Below are 13,845 nucleotides of genomic sequence, written 5' to 3'. Positions count from 1 at the left end.
AATTAGTTTAATCATTTGTGTTAGGTTTCTGATTAATCTGAAAAATTGCAATATTCATGAGAAACCTGCATATAGTTTCCTGACTGTTGAGCTTTTGCATTCAAACATTCTAATATTCCCCGCGTGTTCTACCTCGCCTTTATAATCAATCTTGTTTTTATAAGCTTAAATTGACACATATACATAAATAAAAATAAATAAATAAATAAACAAATTCAAATAAATCAGACAAGAAAACGAGATAAAGAATATCATATATAAAGTATCCACCAACCGCAGTTGTTAACCCTGCTAATTAAGCTGCATATATATTTCTTTCAATCTTTTTGTTTAACCAAGTTATATACAGACTCATTGACCATTAAAAAAAAAAAGGGTTATATACAGACTCTCTCCATCCTTTTTTCTTCAGTTGAAAGGCCCCAAAATTAGAAGAAGCATGGTTTCAAGAAAGCATCCTTGTGCAATTGCAATTGCTTTATTCTTTGCTGTCATGTTTTCTCATGCAGGTGAGCATCTGGTGTGAAAACTAGTTCATATTATAAATTTGAGATTATGCATATCAAAAACCTTTTTAAGCAGGTTTCTTCTGTTGCAATTTCAGCTGCATATGATCCTTTGGATCCAAATGGGAACATTACAATCAAATGGGATGTCATGTCTTGGACTCCAGATGGCTATGTGGTCAGTATCTTCATGTTCGTACAAAAATTCTCTTATTCAAGACTCTATACTAAAATAAAGTCCAAGAACAATTTGCAAGCCCTTATAGGCATATATTTATTGGAGCTTGAAGGCGCCTATTAGCGTTTAAAGATTGTTCCTGGACTTTAGCTTTGGTCCAGGATCCTTAAATAAGACCTTATTATATGTTTGTAAAGAAAGAAAATATTATGTTTTAATTTGTTCTCCATTCTCCCTCCTTTCTTTCTTGTCGATCCCTCCTACCAAATACAGCCTGAATGACAAGTCAATCGACCAATTCAGCCTTGTAAGATATAATTTGGGAGAAGGGTGGTTTATGATCATAAATGTTATCTTTCAGGCAGTGGTGACCATGACCAACTTTCAAATGTACCGGCACATCATGACCCCTGGATGGACCTTAGGTTGGGTGTGGGCAAAGAAGGAGGTAATATGGTCAATGGTGGGAGCTCAAGCTACTGAACAAGGAGATTGTTCGAAGTTCAAAGGAACTATCCCACATTGTTGTAAGAAAAATCCCACAATTGTTGATTTGCTTCCTGGAGTACCTTACAACCAACAGATTGCCAATTGCTGCAAAGGAGGTGTTGTGGCATCTTGGGGACAGGACTCTTCTGCTGCTGTCTCTTCGTTCCAGGTGAGCGTTGGGCGATCTGGATCTTCCAATAAAACAGTGAAACTCCCAAAAAACTTCACCTTGTTGGGTCCAGGTCCTGGCTACACTTGCAGCCAGGCTAAAATTGTTCCATCCACTGTCTTCCTTACACCGGACAGTCGACGAAAAACTCAAGCATTGAGTAAGTTTTTTATTTTTTCATTTTTTTTTCATTTTGGGTACAATTACTGATTCTGTTTTATCCATTGCGTAAAAAGTTAACACATTAACTCTGCTTTATCGATTCTGCAAAAACAGAGATGGAGATTTTGGTGTTTCCTAATTTTCGAAAAACTATAATTAGTTCCTATTTTTGAGAGTGACATGTTTCTTTTTTTCGTTTATTGTTAAATATGCAGTGACTTGGAATGTGACATGCACTTACTCGCAATTGTTGGCTTCTCAGAAGCCAACATGTTGTGTCTCCATGTCTTCATTCTATAACTCTACCATCACTCCTTGTCCTTCTTGTGCCTGTGGCTGTCAAAACAAACAGCATTGTGTCAAGTAAGCTCATGTCCCACACAACTCATGCAAATATTTCATGGTTCTATTGTACTACATGATTCTGTTTATAGAATTTTGATCTGTTGGGAACATACTACGATGGCAAGTGTTAAGAGTTGTCACTTACCCAACTAAGTTTTATAGATTCGAATCATTAATTGCAATTTCACCCATTTCATTTACCCTATTAGAATGTTCTCATCTTATGTTGGAATGATTCAAACAGAACATAACTGTTTGGATTTGCTCAATTGGTTTTAGCACTCATTTTGTTTCACCACTCCCGAGCGAATCCAAATGGTTATAACGTCGTTCCACATTTTAAAAATCTTGAGACTCACTTCTACCTTCATATACACACGAAGCCATAGTTGAGAGTTGAGACATATTTTCATATTTCTTGGACACAATCTGCAGTGCTACTGATTCAAAGCTGTCAAGCGTTGTGGCATTAAACAACCGTGCTAAAAGCAACTCCCCATTGCTTCAATGCACACAGCACATGTGCCCCATCCGAGTTCATTGGCATGTCAAGCTCAACTACAAGCAGTTTTGGCGAGTGAAGATTGCCGTCACAAATTTCAACTATAGATCTAATTACACGCAATGGACGCTTGTTGCCGAGCACCCCAATCTCAACAATATCACCCAAGTTTTCAGTTTTGTCTACAAACCACTTGTCCCTTACACATCCAAGAGTAAGATCTCCATACACATCACACTTTTTTTCTTATACAATGTCTTTGCATATCATACCTGAATATGAAACATGAAAGTGGTGACCAAAAAAAATTAAAAATAAATAGATGGGCAATCAAAAACACTAAGCAATTCTTTTGATAAGCTTATGTGATGGTTTACTTTTGAAGTCTTGAACTCCCTCATACACTAAACTGGGGCTTAATCTATGGCCAATGTGACACTAGCCCCAAAGAAGGCTTCATAGTATGTATGTATGTGTGTATGTATAGAGCTATCTAAGTGTGGACTAAAACTGATGAGTGATATTATATATTTATGGGAAATTGCAGATGATACAGGATTGTTCTATGGAATAAAATTCTACAATGATGTACTAGTGGCAGCTGGGCCTGATGGAAATCTACAGTCAGAGTTGATCCTAACCAAAGATGAAGAAACATTCACATTCAAGGAAGGATGGGCATTCCCTCGTAAAATCTACTTCAATGGTGATGAATGCATGATGCCCCCACCTGATTCTTACCCATTTCTACCCAATTCTGCACATCGAAATCTACTTTCACTCCCCAAGTTGGTTCTGATCTTTAGCCTCCTTGCAGTTCTGGCCTTTTCCTGATCAATTTGAATGGTTTCCATGATAAATACCGTTACTACCTTCATCACCAACAGGTATGTGCATATACATATATACATATACATACACATATGCCATTTTGAAGAGTAGAAGGTTCAGTTAGCTGGGGAGTGGTAATGTTTTTTGAATGTAAAATTTGCATGGTTCTATATATATATAGAGAGAGAGAGAGAGGGAAAAGAAAAAAAAAAACAAAAAAAAAAAAAAAGGAAACCCCAATAGTATATAATCTTGCAATTTGTTGTTATTTATTATTGAAGGGGAAATAATGGGGAGAGAGAAAAAAAAAAATTGTTCTTCTTAAATTGTTGTATACAAACATCTTCAGGAACATTTATTTGTGTCACTATCAGCAAAATTCTAAATTATACTTTAAATTGTCACCCTTTCCTTAAGATCCAACATGTGAGATCTATGGGCTATGATTATAGGCTCGATCCGAATCTTCTATTACATTTTCTTTTTAATTTCTATTCATATCCATAAATAATATATAAGGCTATCTCATTCAAAAAAATAAATAAATAAATAAATAAGATAATAATAAATAGCAAACAGAAAAATAAATACATAAATAATTGTTTTTTTGATGAGGTTAGATTTATCACTAATGATGCGAGAAAAATTGGACAAAAGATATTCATCAATGTTTATATATTTTACTATTACAATTTTTACATAAATGTTTTCTATAGTTGACTCTATTAGCTAATCAATGGTTAGGTGATGGTTAGGTGAGAAATCAAGATATTAGACAAGCACCGAGTACTTAAATAAATAAAAATTGACAACAAATATCTTTTTTTTTTTCAAATTTTAATTTAATTTTGTTACCAACTAAATACTCAACAGGTTGCACTTTTACTTATATCTTATTTGGACATCTCACAACTTGCTTATAGTCTAGCATAATTAATGAATTAATTCTTAGGAAAATTATTATAATCAGCCTGCACAAGCATACATCATGCAATGCACTAAATATATATGCAATCGCTATCCAACATTTTTATTAAAAGTTGACAAATTAACCTAACCAGTTGTATGTCCAACCTAGCTCGAAGTTTTTCTCCCCAAAAAGGGCCTTAGAAAGAGAACGAACATTCCTGGACGATACTCGTAGTTGGGTCTTATTTTATGAGCATGTTTAATTTTTCCAAATTATTTTTTGATTTTTTTAATAATTTTTCCAAATTATTTAACATGATATTTTATACATTAAGGCATAATAAACCTGTGGTAACTTTTTTTTTTTTTGTTTTTTTTCTGGCAACTATTTTTTAATCATCTATATACCTCTTCTCCTACACTTTTGAAAAAGTTTCGGCCCTAATAAATGATTAATCCAGGTTAATAAGAAAAATGATGATTCGACGCAATCGATGTGACATAAAACAAAACTAAAATTTAGGGAAGTCACACAAAAGATAAAGTTTCGTAATCACAGACCAACTCAAATCCCATGCAGTCTAGCTCAGCTTGACAATCAATATCAGATAATTGAACCAATTTCAGACCCAACTTTTCCATTTCTCTTGTAATCAAGACAGCCCAACTTTTTTTATTTTTTATTTTTAATGATTAGATCATTTCCTAAATTGAATTCTGCTGGAAATTTTCTGATGTGGGTATGTAATAATTAACCATTATTTTTAACTATAAATAAGTTGATTAATGTTATCGGATTGAATTTTTATGATGTACTTATAGTTTAAGGCTTTAATGGGCAGTAACTTTCACTGATCAGCCCTGCTTACTAGGCCTTTTATTAATTTATTTTTATTATTACTTTTTTTAATTATATTGAGATGGGAGATTTGATTGTATAAAAAAAAAAAAGTAATTCTTTGCCACTGGCTGTTTTCTTGGAACGCTTACAAGAGAATTTGATTCAACATAATCAACACAGTGATCATGCATGTATGTGGGTGAATGGCAGAAGAGGAAATATCCAATCATTTCCTGTGTAGCGTTGGGGCATCAAAGGTTAAGCCAGCCATGCATAGAACGATTGACTAAAATAGGCACAAAACCAAGTGAAAAAGGATACTAATAAAAATATAAGTATAAATATAAGAGAAAGAAAACTTGAATTGGAATCAGGTTTTTTTTGGCTGAGATGAGCCCCCAGAGAAGGGAGTAGTGAAGGGAAATGACTGTTGTGCTGTTGTGGTCAGAGCCTCTCAAAATCACACTCCAGCTTTTTCATCATTTATCTCCAAAGTCTTGCTTCAAGATGCAGAAAAATAAGCTGACAGAGAGAGAGAGAGAGAGACACACAGAGAGAGAGAGAGAGAGAGAGAGAGAGAGAGAGAGGATGAGAAATATCAGAGAGTTGAAATATCACATGAAGTACCTAATAACCTGTAGGTGAGGCATAAGCCTCATGAAATTGATTTTCATTGCATTATCTCAGTTCCTTTTCTTTTTTTTTTTTTTTCTTTTTTTAACACTTTGTTTGCCAGAGAGTTACACCTATCATCCTCTTTCCTTTCTCGAGTCCTGCCAGAGAGCTTGAGCTTGTGATCCCGGTAAACTCAAGGCCATGTTACTCAATGCCAATGAAAACCCAGGTCACAAAATTCTTGTTCAGGGAAAAAGGTGTTGCAGCTGTCTGCAGCAATGCCGTTCGGTTCCAGCAATGAAGTTCTTGTTCTTGGTTGTTTTATATCACATGATATTATCTCCTGCAGGTAGAGTTTCAAGAAATATATCAAACTTGAATTGAAGCAGATTCTCTCTCTCTATCTCTCTCTCTCTCTCTCTCTCTCTCTCTCTCTCTCTCTCACTCTCTCTCTCTGATTGGCTTCATTTTGCTTGCTATTTTCTTGGTTTTCTTGCTCATGGTATTGTGACTTTAGCGGCATATGATCCATTGGATCCAAATGGAAACATTACAATCAAATGGGATATTATGTCTTGGACCCCAGATGGTTATGTGGTAAGGATCATATCATCGGTACATTTTGATTCTTACAATGGTTTTTAAAGTTTCTGTTTTGATCAAGTTTCAAAATCTTAGAAAAAGCTGTTTTTCGAAGAAGTTTTACAACATCCCCCAAATTCTTTTTTATTTCTTCGGCAATAATCATCAAGATGCTAATCATATGTTTACCTGAACAACACAAGGCAACGGTGACAATGAATAACTTCCAAATGTACCGGCACATCATGACTCCTGGCTGGTCTTTAGGATGGTCATGGGCTAAAAAGGAAGTAATTTGGACAATGGTGGGAGCTCAAGCCACAGAGCAAGGGGACTGTTCCAAGTTCAAAGCAACCGTCCCGCATTGTTGTAAAAGAAACCCCACAGTTGTTGATTTGCTTCCCGGTGTTCCTTACAATCTACAGTACGCCAATTGCTGCAAGGGTGGAGTGCTGGCATCTTGGGGTCAGGATCCTACAGCTTCAGTCTCTGCATTTCAGGTGAGTGTTGGACTAGCTGGAACTTCGAATAAAACGGTGAAATTGCCAAAGAACTTCACTTTGCTAGGTCCAGGACCAGGGTATACCTGTGGCCCTGCAAAGATTGTACCATCCACTGTCTTTCTCACCACCGATCGTAGAAGGAAAACTCAAGCGCTGAGTAAGATAGTTCTACTCTCCCAATACTTTTTTTCTGAATCAAAATAAAAAGTCACTGTTTAAGTTTTGTAATGCTTTCTCTTCTCATATTTACATTTGTTTGCAGTGACATGGAATGTGACTTGCACTTATTCACAGTTCCTTGCCTCAAAGAACCCAACCTGTTGTGTTTCATTCTCCTCTTTCTACAATGATTCAATCATTCCTTGCCCAACCTGTGCTTGTGGTTGCCAGAACAAAAATAACTGCATCATGTAAGCCTCCTTTTATTGTACCTTTTCTGCCTATATATATATATATATATATATATTTAATTTACGGCATGTTTTATAAGTGGATCGAATCCAAGATGCAATCCTAAAACAATTTCGTAATTTGGGCTGGTTCCGAATGTTTGACTAACCATATTGATCAAACATGGACCTACAGGAGTGACTCAAAGCTATTACAAAGAGCAGGTATAAACACACCAAGGAAGGACAACCAACCTTTGCTGCAGTGTACACATCATATGTGCCCTATAAGGGTTCACTGGCATGTGAAGCTTAACTACAAGGATTATTGGCGTGTTAAAATCGCCATAACAAATTTCAACTATCGGCTGAACCACACACAGTGGACACTCGTTGCCCAGCACCCCAATCTCAACAATGTCACCCAAGTTTTTAGCTTTGAGTACAAGCCTCTTGTCCCCTACCAATCCATCAGTGAGTGTCCATAAAAAAATTGCTTTCATTTGGAGTTGGCAGAAATTTGTATAGAAACTTAGAAATTCTCACTATATGTGCAGATGACACTGGTATGTTTTATGGCATGAAATTCTACAATGATCTGTTAATGGAAGCTGGACCATTCGGAAACGTTCAATCCGAGGTGCTTATGCAGAAAAACAAGGATACATTCACCCTCAAGCAAGGATGGGGATTTCCTCGGAAGGTCTACTTCAATGGTGAAGAATGCTTGCTTCCCCCACCAGACACATACCCTTATTTACCGAACTCTGCCAACAAATATTCAATCGTGATTTCAATGATAGCAGCCTCTGTGGTTTGGATATTACTTTGCGTATGGTGATCACTTTGTTTAATAGATAATTTTGCTACATGGCCGTAAAAAGAGAGGTAGATCTTGGGGCTGGACCATCACTGATGAAACAGGTATAAAAATCACTTGCACACAGTCGTAGAAGATATGGTCTGGTTTGGGATAATTCAATTGCAGACGGTAAGCTTTTTACAATTTATCTGAAATTCTTGCTGAAAATATCCCATAATTTTTGCGCTGGTGCCCTAATCCAAACCTGTATGCTTGGTTATTCACATGTTCTTTTATCAACGAGCTTGTTTTGCAACAATTTATGGTGTTCATCTACACTTACTCTTTCTCAGCATATATGCATTATTATATATAGGAACTCGGCAATGCAAATGAAGAAAGAAAAAAGAGCCACTCGTATAACAAGGTTTGATAAAATCATACATCAATTGTGAGTCCCTGAATTCTTTTACAATGCTAAGAACATTCATTGTGGATATGCTACAAACAAAATGAACAAGTTGTATATTATAAATAATCGTGCCACAGCTATATCTAAACAAAAATGACACTGGAGAATTAAATCTTCATACACACAGATTATCCAAGCTGAACTTTGTTGTGACAAGCCATAGTACACCTGAATCATTTAGCTTGAAGATTGCAGTAGTAAGCCACAAACACATTCCATCAAAACAGATTGACTGCAAGTTTTCATCTGAACCGAGACAAAACTTTGTATTGTGTTACGGAAAAGCAGATAGCTTTTGATTGTTTTGCTCCAGACTTCAACTCATTATGCAGAAGATAATAAGAATGCCAAAGATGCCAAGATTGTCATGGCTAGATAAATTAGAGAGATGACAGGCCTAGGACTTGCATTTGGCAACCATGGGTAGGAATCTGGGGGTGGCATGACACAATTATCACCATTGAAATAAATTCTCCGAGGGAATGCCCATCCTTTTTCAAATGTAAAAGTAGATTTGTCTTTTCGGAATAGAAGTTCGGACTGCACATTTCCAAGTGGACCAGCTGTTGAGAGAAAATCATTATAAAACTTGATCCCCCACAACATGGCAGTATCATCTGCAAAAGCAGAGTAATAGTGAGAAATATATATATATTTTTCAAAAAGTACAGAAACCTGCTTCATTTAATTTTTTTTACATAGGAATTCTGATATATTGGGAAGATATAACTTACTTAAGCCTGCATAAGGATTCAATGACTCGTAATTGAAGCTGAAAACCTGGGTTAGATTGTCCAAGTTCGGATGTTGCACAACAAGATTCCATTGCGTGTAGTTCATTCTGTAATTGAAATTTGTAATTGTGACTTTCACCCTCCAGTATTCCTTGTAATTGAGCTTAACATGCCAATGGACTCGAATTGGACACATGTGACTGGTACACTGGACCAGTGGTGTATTACTATATTTTCCAGAACCTGATGATACAGCTGAAGCTAAATAAGGCGAATTTGGGCTGCAAGGCATCATTGGCAAAAAGAAATGGATAATGATGAATAATTGATCAATAACCATGTTTCAAAAATGTAAACAAAAAGAAAAATGAAACTTACTCTACACAGCTCCCAGGTTCTGTATTGTTGTTCTGGCAGCCACAGGTGCACATAGGACAGTTTACTATCGTCTCATTATAAAAGGAAGAGAGTGAGACACAACATGTTGGAGTCTTTTGAGCCAAGAATTGTGAGTACGTGCAAGTAACATTCCAAGTCACTGCCACAAGAGATGCAGACAAGGTTAGAAGAAACATCAAACTGTTTCAATATGTTTCAAATTGTAGAGCTTTTCATATAATACACACACACACAGACACAGATATATATATATATATATATATATATATGAAGATATGCAAAGGCTAAATTGCATGTATATTCTCAAGCTAATACATGGCACAGGCTTCGTTGTTCAACAACTTATATATTTATATATGTAAGCATGACTCAGTACGTGCATCGCCAAAAAAATGCATATGAACACTTTTTTAGTATTTTACTTGATCATTTTGGTGGTGGGGGAGGAGCAGGTAGGACCGCATTTGGAACTTACTCAAAGCTTGGGTGACTCTCCTTTTATCTGCAGTGACAAATTTAGTTGGTCTCACAATTTTAGCAGGTCCACAAGTATATCCAGGTCCAGGTGCTTTCAAAGTAAAGTTCTTTGGAACTCTAACGGTTTTGTTAGTTGTTCCTGCAGAACCCACACTGATCTGGAATGAACTTGCTGCATTGGACGGGTCCTGGACCCATGAGTTTAGTACTCCGCCTTTGCAGCAATTTGCAACTTGTTGGTTGTAAGGAGTTCCTGGCAACAAATCCACAACAGTTGGATCCTTCTTACAGCAATGCGGGACATTCCCTTTGAATTTTGAACAATCCCCTTGCTCCGTGGTTTGTCCTCCCATCATGTTCCAGATCACTTCCTTTTTTGCCCAAGTCCAACCTAAAGTCCAACCCGGTGTTTGTATATGGCGATACTGCTGGAAGTTGAATATTGTAACAACAGCCTGCCCAATTCAAATATAATAAGCCACTGGAAGGCAAAGGACTCCAACGAAAGAGCAACACTTACCCACCATATTAAAGTAAACCCGGAAAGAAAACTAATTTTATTTGGAAATATTACAGGGAGGGATCATTTTTGAAATGTAATTGCATTATTTGGAATCTTCAAATCTAGCCGAAACTTAAGGTTATAAAACTAAGATGATATTTTAATCCAGAATCGCAATTGATCATATTCAGTTCTTCATGTTTCTTGCAGGTAATGTTGTAGTCCCTATTACTTACAAGATAGCCATCCGGAGTCCAGCTCATTATATCCCATTTGATTGTGATATTCCCAGTTGGATCAAGTGCATCATAAGCTTCTGCAGGTAACAAAATTCCAAGATACAAAATCAGGAAACTTAAGCACTTAGATTCTCAAGAAGACAATAAATAAATATACTCTTAAATCAATAAAAATTATATTTCAGATATTTTCTTCCTATCATGAATGAAGCACTAGAAAATCAATCGTTTAGCTCATTGAAATATTATCGGACTTCTCTGTTTTATATATACATATATATATGTGGGGTACGAAATTCTGAAAGAACACCATAACAAGGTTTCTGAATTCTCCCTTTTCACACCCGAAAGTATCAATAACATATTTCACCCCAGAAGTCTGATGCACAAACAGAATTCTTATTTTTCTACTTTTCCATTTCCCAAAACTACTTATCTCGATTTCTGATAACATGTACTTTGCGCGTTTTCCATCTTTCTTTGACTAAATACTTCTTAGAAGACATAACTAAAATCAACCCAAAATTTCATTTTCGTTATAAATTGCATTGGTAAAATAAAATAAAATAAAAATTTGCACCGACAAGAAAGAGTTGGAATTGGAAATGAATAATGTTCGTCCCTAACATCTATCAAATGCGAGATTTTGGCAGTAACTAAATGTCGGTGGGGATTAGATTGGGATAAGTCTTTAGCTTCCAAATCTTGATAGAAGCAGAGCAAAAATTAGACAGGAAAAAAAAAAAAAAAAAGAAGCATGGATGCCAAATGCCACGCCATGAATCAACGTTCTTACCTGTTATACCTTCTTAACTATCATTCTCCAATTTTCACTGCAACATTTACATCTATAAAAAAAGAAGCATGGATGCCAAATTCCACGCCATGAATCAAAGTTCATACTTGTTATACCTTCTTAACTATCATTCTCCAATTTTCACTGCAACATTTATGTCTATCAAATACTCGATTTTGGTCACTATCAAACCAACATCACCAAACAATATAGACCATAGCAGATCAAATTGAACAGCAAAGCTTTTTATATTAATTAAATTCTTATAACAAAAGTAGATATAATTCCTGAAATCCTGCTACAAGTTTTTTCAACTCGTCAATGCTTTCTTCAAAAAAAAAAAAAAAAAATCTAAAATTCTTGAAATAGTACAGAACGAAATTGTGATAATTAACCAAAACCCAGCTAGCAAACAGACATAAAAACTTGCAAGAAATCAATAATGGAGACATGGGAAAGAAGACAGATTGGGGGGGGGGGGGGGGGGTGTGGGTGTGGGGCGCAACTGGACAACTGACCTGTAGAAGTGAAAGTGGAGAAAGAAAGCAAGAAGAGAATGAAAATGGTAAAGCTGCTGAGCTTGGCAATGGATCCAGTAGCTGATGAGCCCCGAGACTCCATTGCTCGATGCAGATTTAGCTCTAAACTTTGATGTATAAGTTGTAACTTAGCCAAGATCTGCGCAAAAGAAAAATGTAGAGAGAGAAACAAGAAGAAGAAGAAGAAGAAGGAGAGAGAGAGAAAGAGAGATGTAAGGAGTGGGTGTGAATGGGCTTGTATTCACATGGCAAGTAGTAAAGCTTGTAGTAAGTACAAGTGAGATTATAAAAGTCCCTCTAACACTGTTTATGGTAGAAATCTTTAACAATTTCCCTGAAAGCTACTGCTCTTCACTTCTTGCTCACTCACGTTATAATTACCATTTTACCCTTATAATTACCATTTTACCCTTTTTGCAATACCCATTTGTTCTATTTTGTCTTTCTCTTTTTTTTTTTTTTTTTCTCTTTTTCTTTTATTTTTTATCCATAAAATTAATTACTGACTTTAGGTATTTACAAATTAAGGAAGGGACTAGTCTGATTCAAACTAAGGAAATTTCTTTTTTTTATTTTTTTGTTTTAAAAATAATTCTTTTATATAATTTTATTGCATGTACAAAGTTTGATATTCTTGATGCAAGATATTGACTTTTTTTTTTTTAAGAATATTTCAAAGCCTTGTTTGACAAGATTAACTGGATTGGAAAATTGGGTTAGATTGTTGATAAAAAATTAATTGTCATTTTTTTGATATACTGTTTGATCGAACATTTGATAAATCATGATGTTATTTGTCAACTTTTCTATTATTTTTTATTAATAAATAGACAACACTCAAATTACCAAAAAATGTAATATTTTAGGAAAGCAGCAATCATTAGTGCTTGGAACTGGATATGCTTCAGTAAATTTGTCTCTTAAAATTTTGGAAGATTTTACTAAATAATTTTATATTAGGAAGAAGGCTATACAATTATATATATATATATATAAATATCAGATCCTACTATTGACAGCCAACTTAAATATATATCAATTTTATAGATATTATATACCAATATGAGTATTTTATTTGTTTGTGTTGAGAACTTTTTTACATATTGTTTTGTTAAGCATTAATATATCCACAAAATATTTGGTATGTAAAAAGGAAATTAATAAACAAGTGAATGTATGTTGAATTATTTGAATTACTCAATATTTTTGCTAATTCGATAACCATCAATTTTACACAATTATTTGGATTTGTGTTTTTTATTTATAAGCAAAAATTAGAATATATTATAAATTAAAGGTTTGCATGACACTTTTATCCCAATTTGTAGGAAAACACGAAACTGGTAAAATTCTCCCTGTAAATATGACGCACAACCAGGGGCATTTCCGGAGAGCAATAAAAAATTTGCCATGCAAGTGAGATGAATATGAGATTTAAAAATAAAAGATGAGTGTAAAAGGCTGTGGACAGCAAAGGGTGTGGGCCCAAAGGCATCCTTCCACTGTCGGTGGAGAACAATTTCAATGACTTGTGCTTTCAGAAAGAGAAAGATGTGTTGGGTTTTTTTCTCTGTGTCCAAATCATGCTCTTAACCACCAAATTTTATTAATAAAATTCCTGATTATTTTATCTACGCCTAATTGTTTGGCCTTACTCGCACATACACCAAAATGGGGGGACTCATCCTTTTATTTTATAATAATAAAAAATCTAAATCAAAATTTTTTTTTTTTCAGTATGATTTGGGGTTTATTTAGTGGAAAAGTCCTACCGACAGTCATATGCAATCTTCTTAATTTAGGGAAACAATGAATATTTTGTTGAATGGTGGCTTTAGACTTGCATTAATAAAAGACCCTTTAA

The 13,845-nt window shown here is 35.1% G+C and overlaps 3 protein-coding genes across 3 annotated transcripts; 2 read left to right on the top strand and 1 right to left on the bottom strand.

Moving 5' to 3' along the window:
• On the top strand, window positions 1–3,580 carry LOC107419024 (COBRA-like protein 4). Its single transcript, XM_016027741.4, has 6 exons — window positions 1–509; window positions 605–684; window positions 1,046–1,502; window positions 1,720–1,867; window positions 2,285–2,565; window positions 2,899–3,580. The coding sequence occupies exons 1-6, from the start codon at window positions 440–442 to the stop codon at window positions 3,183–3,185; spliced, it is 1,323 nt and encodes a 440-aa protein (XP_015883227.1). The 5' UTR covers window positions 1–439; the 3' UTR covers window positions 3,186–3,580.
• A 2,006-nt stretch (window positions 3,581–5,586) lies between these two features.
• LOC107419025 (COBRA-like protein 4) lies at window positions 5,587–8,153 on the top strand. Its single transcript, XM_016027742.4, has 6 exons — window positions 5,587–5,896; window positions 6,065–6,144; window positions 6,333–6,789; window positions 6,895–7,042; window positions 7,218–7,495; window positions 7,579–8,153. The coding sequence occupies exons 1-6, from the start codon at window positions 5,749–5,751 to the stop codon at window positions 7,860–7,862; spliced, it is 1,395 nt and encodes a 464-aa protein (XP_015883228.2). The 5' UTR covers window positions 5,587–5,748; the 3' UTR covers window positions 7,863–8,153.
• A 63-nt stretch (window positions 8,154–8,216) lies between these two features.
• LOC107419027 (protein COBRA) lies at window positions 8,217–12,249 on the bottom strand. Its single transcript, XM_016027743.4, has 6 exons — window positions 11,961–12,249; window positions 10,644–10,723; window positions 9,904–10,360; window positions 9,408–9,567; window positions 9,030–9,310; window positions 8,217–8,912 (listed from the first exon to the last, which is right to left on the bottom strand). Exons 1-6 carry the CDS (start codon window positions 12,061–12,063, stop codon window positions 8,620–8,622), a joined length of 1,374 nt encoding a protein of 457 aa, XP_015883229.1. The 5' UTR covers window positions 12,064–12,249; the 3' UTR covers window positions 8,217–8,619.
• Between the last annotated feature and the right edge of the window lie 1,596 nt (window positions 12,250–13,845).

Source organism: Ziziphus jujuba, chromosome 2, assembly GCF_031755915.1.
Source record: "Ziziphus jujuba cultivar Dongzao chromosome 2, ASM3175591v1".
NCBI classification, from domain to species: domain Eukaryota; kingdom Viridiplantae; phylum Streptophyta; class Magnoliopsida; order Rosales; family Rhamnaceae; genus Ziziphus; species Ziziphus jujuba.
This window is presented reverse-complemented; position numbering and strand designations above follow the sequence as displayed.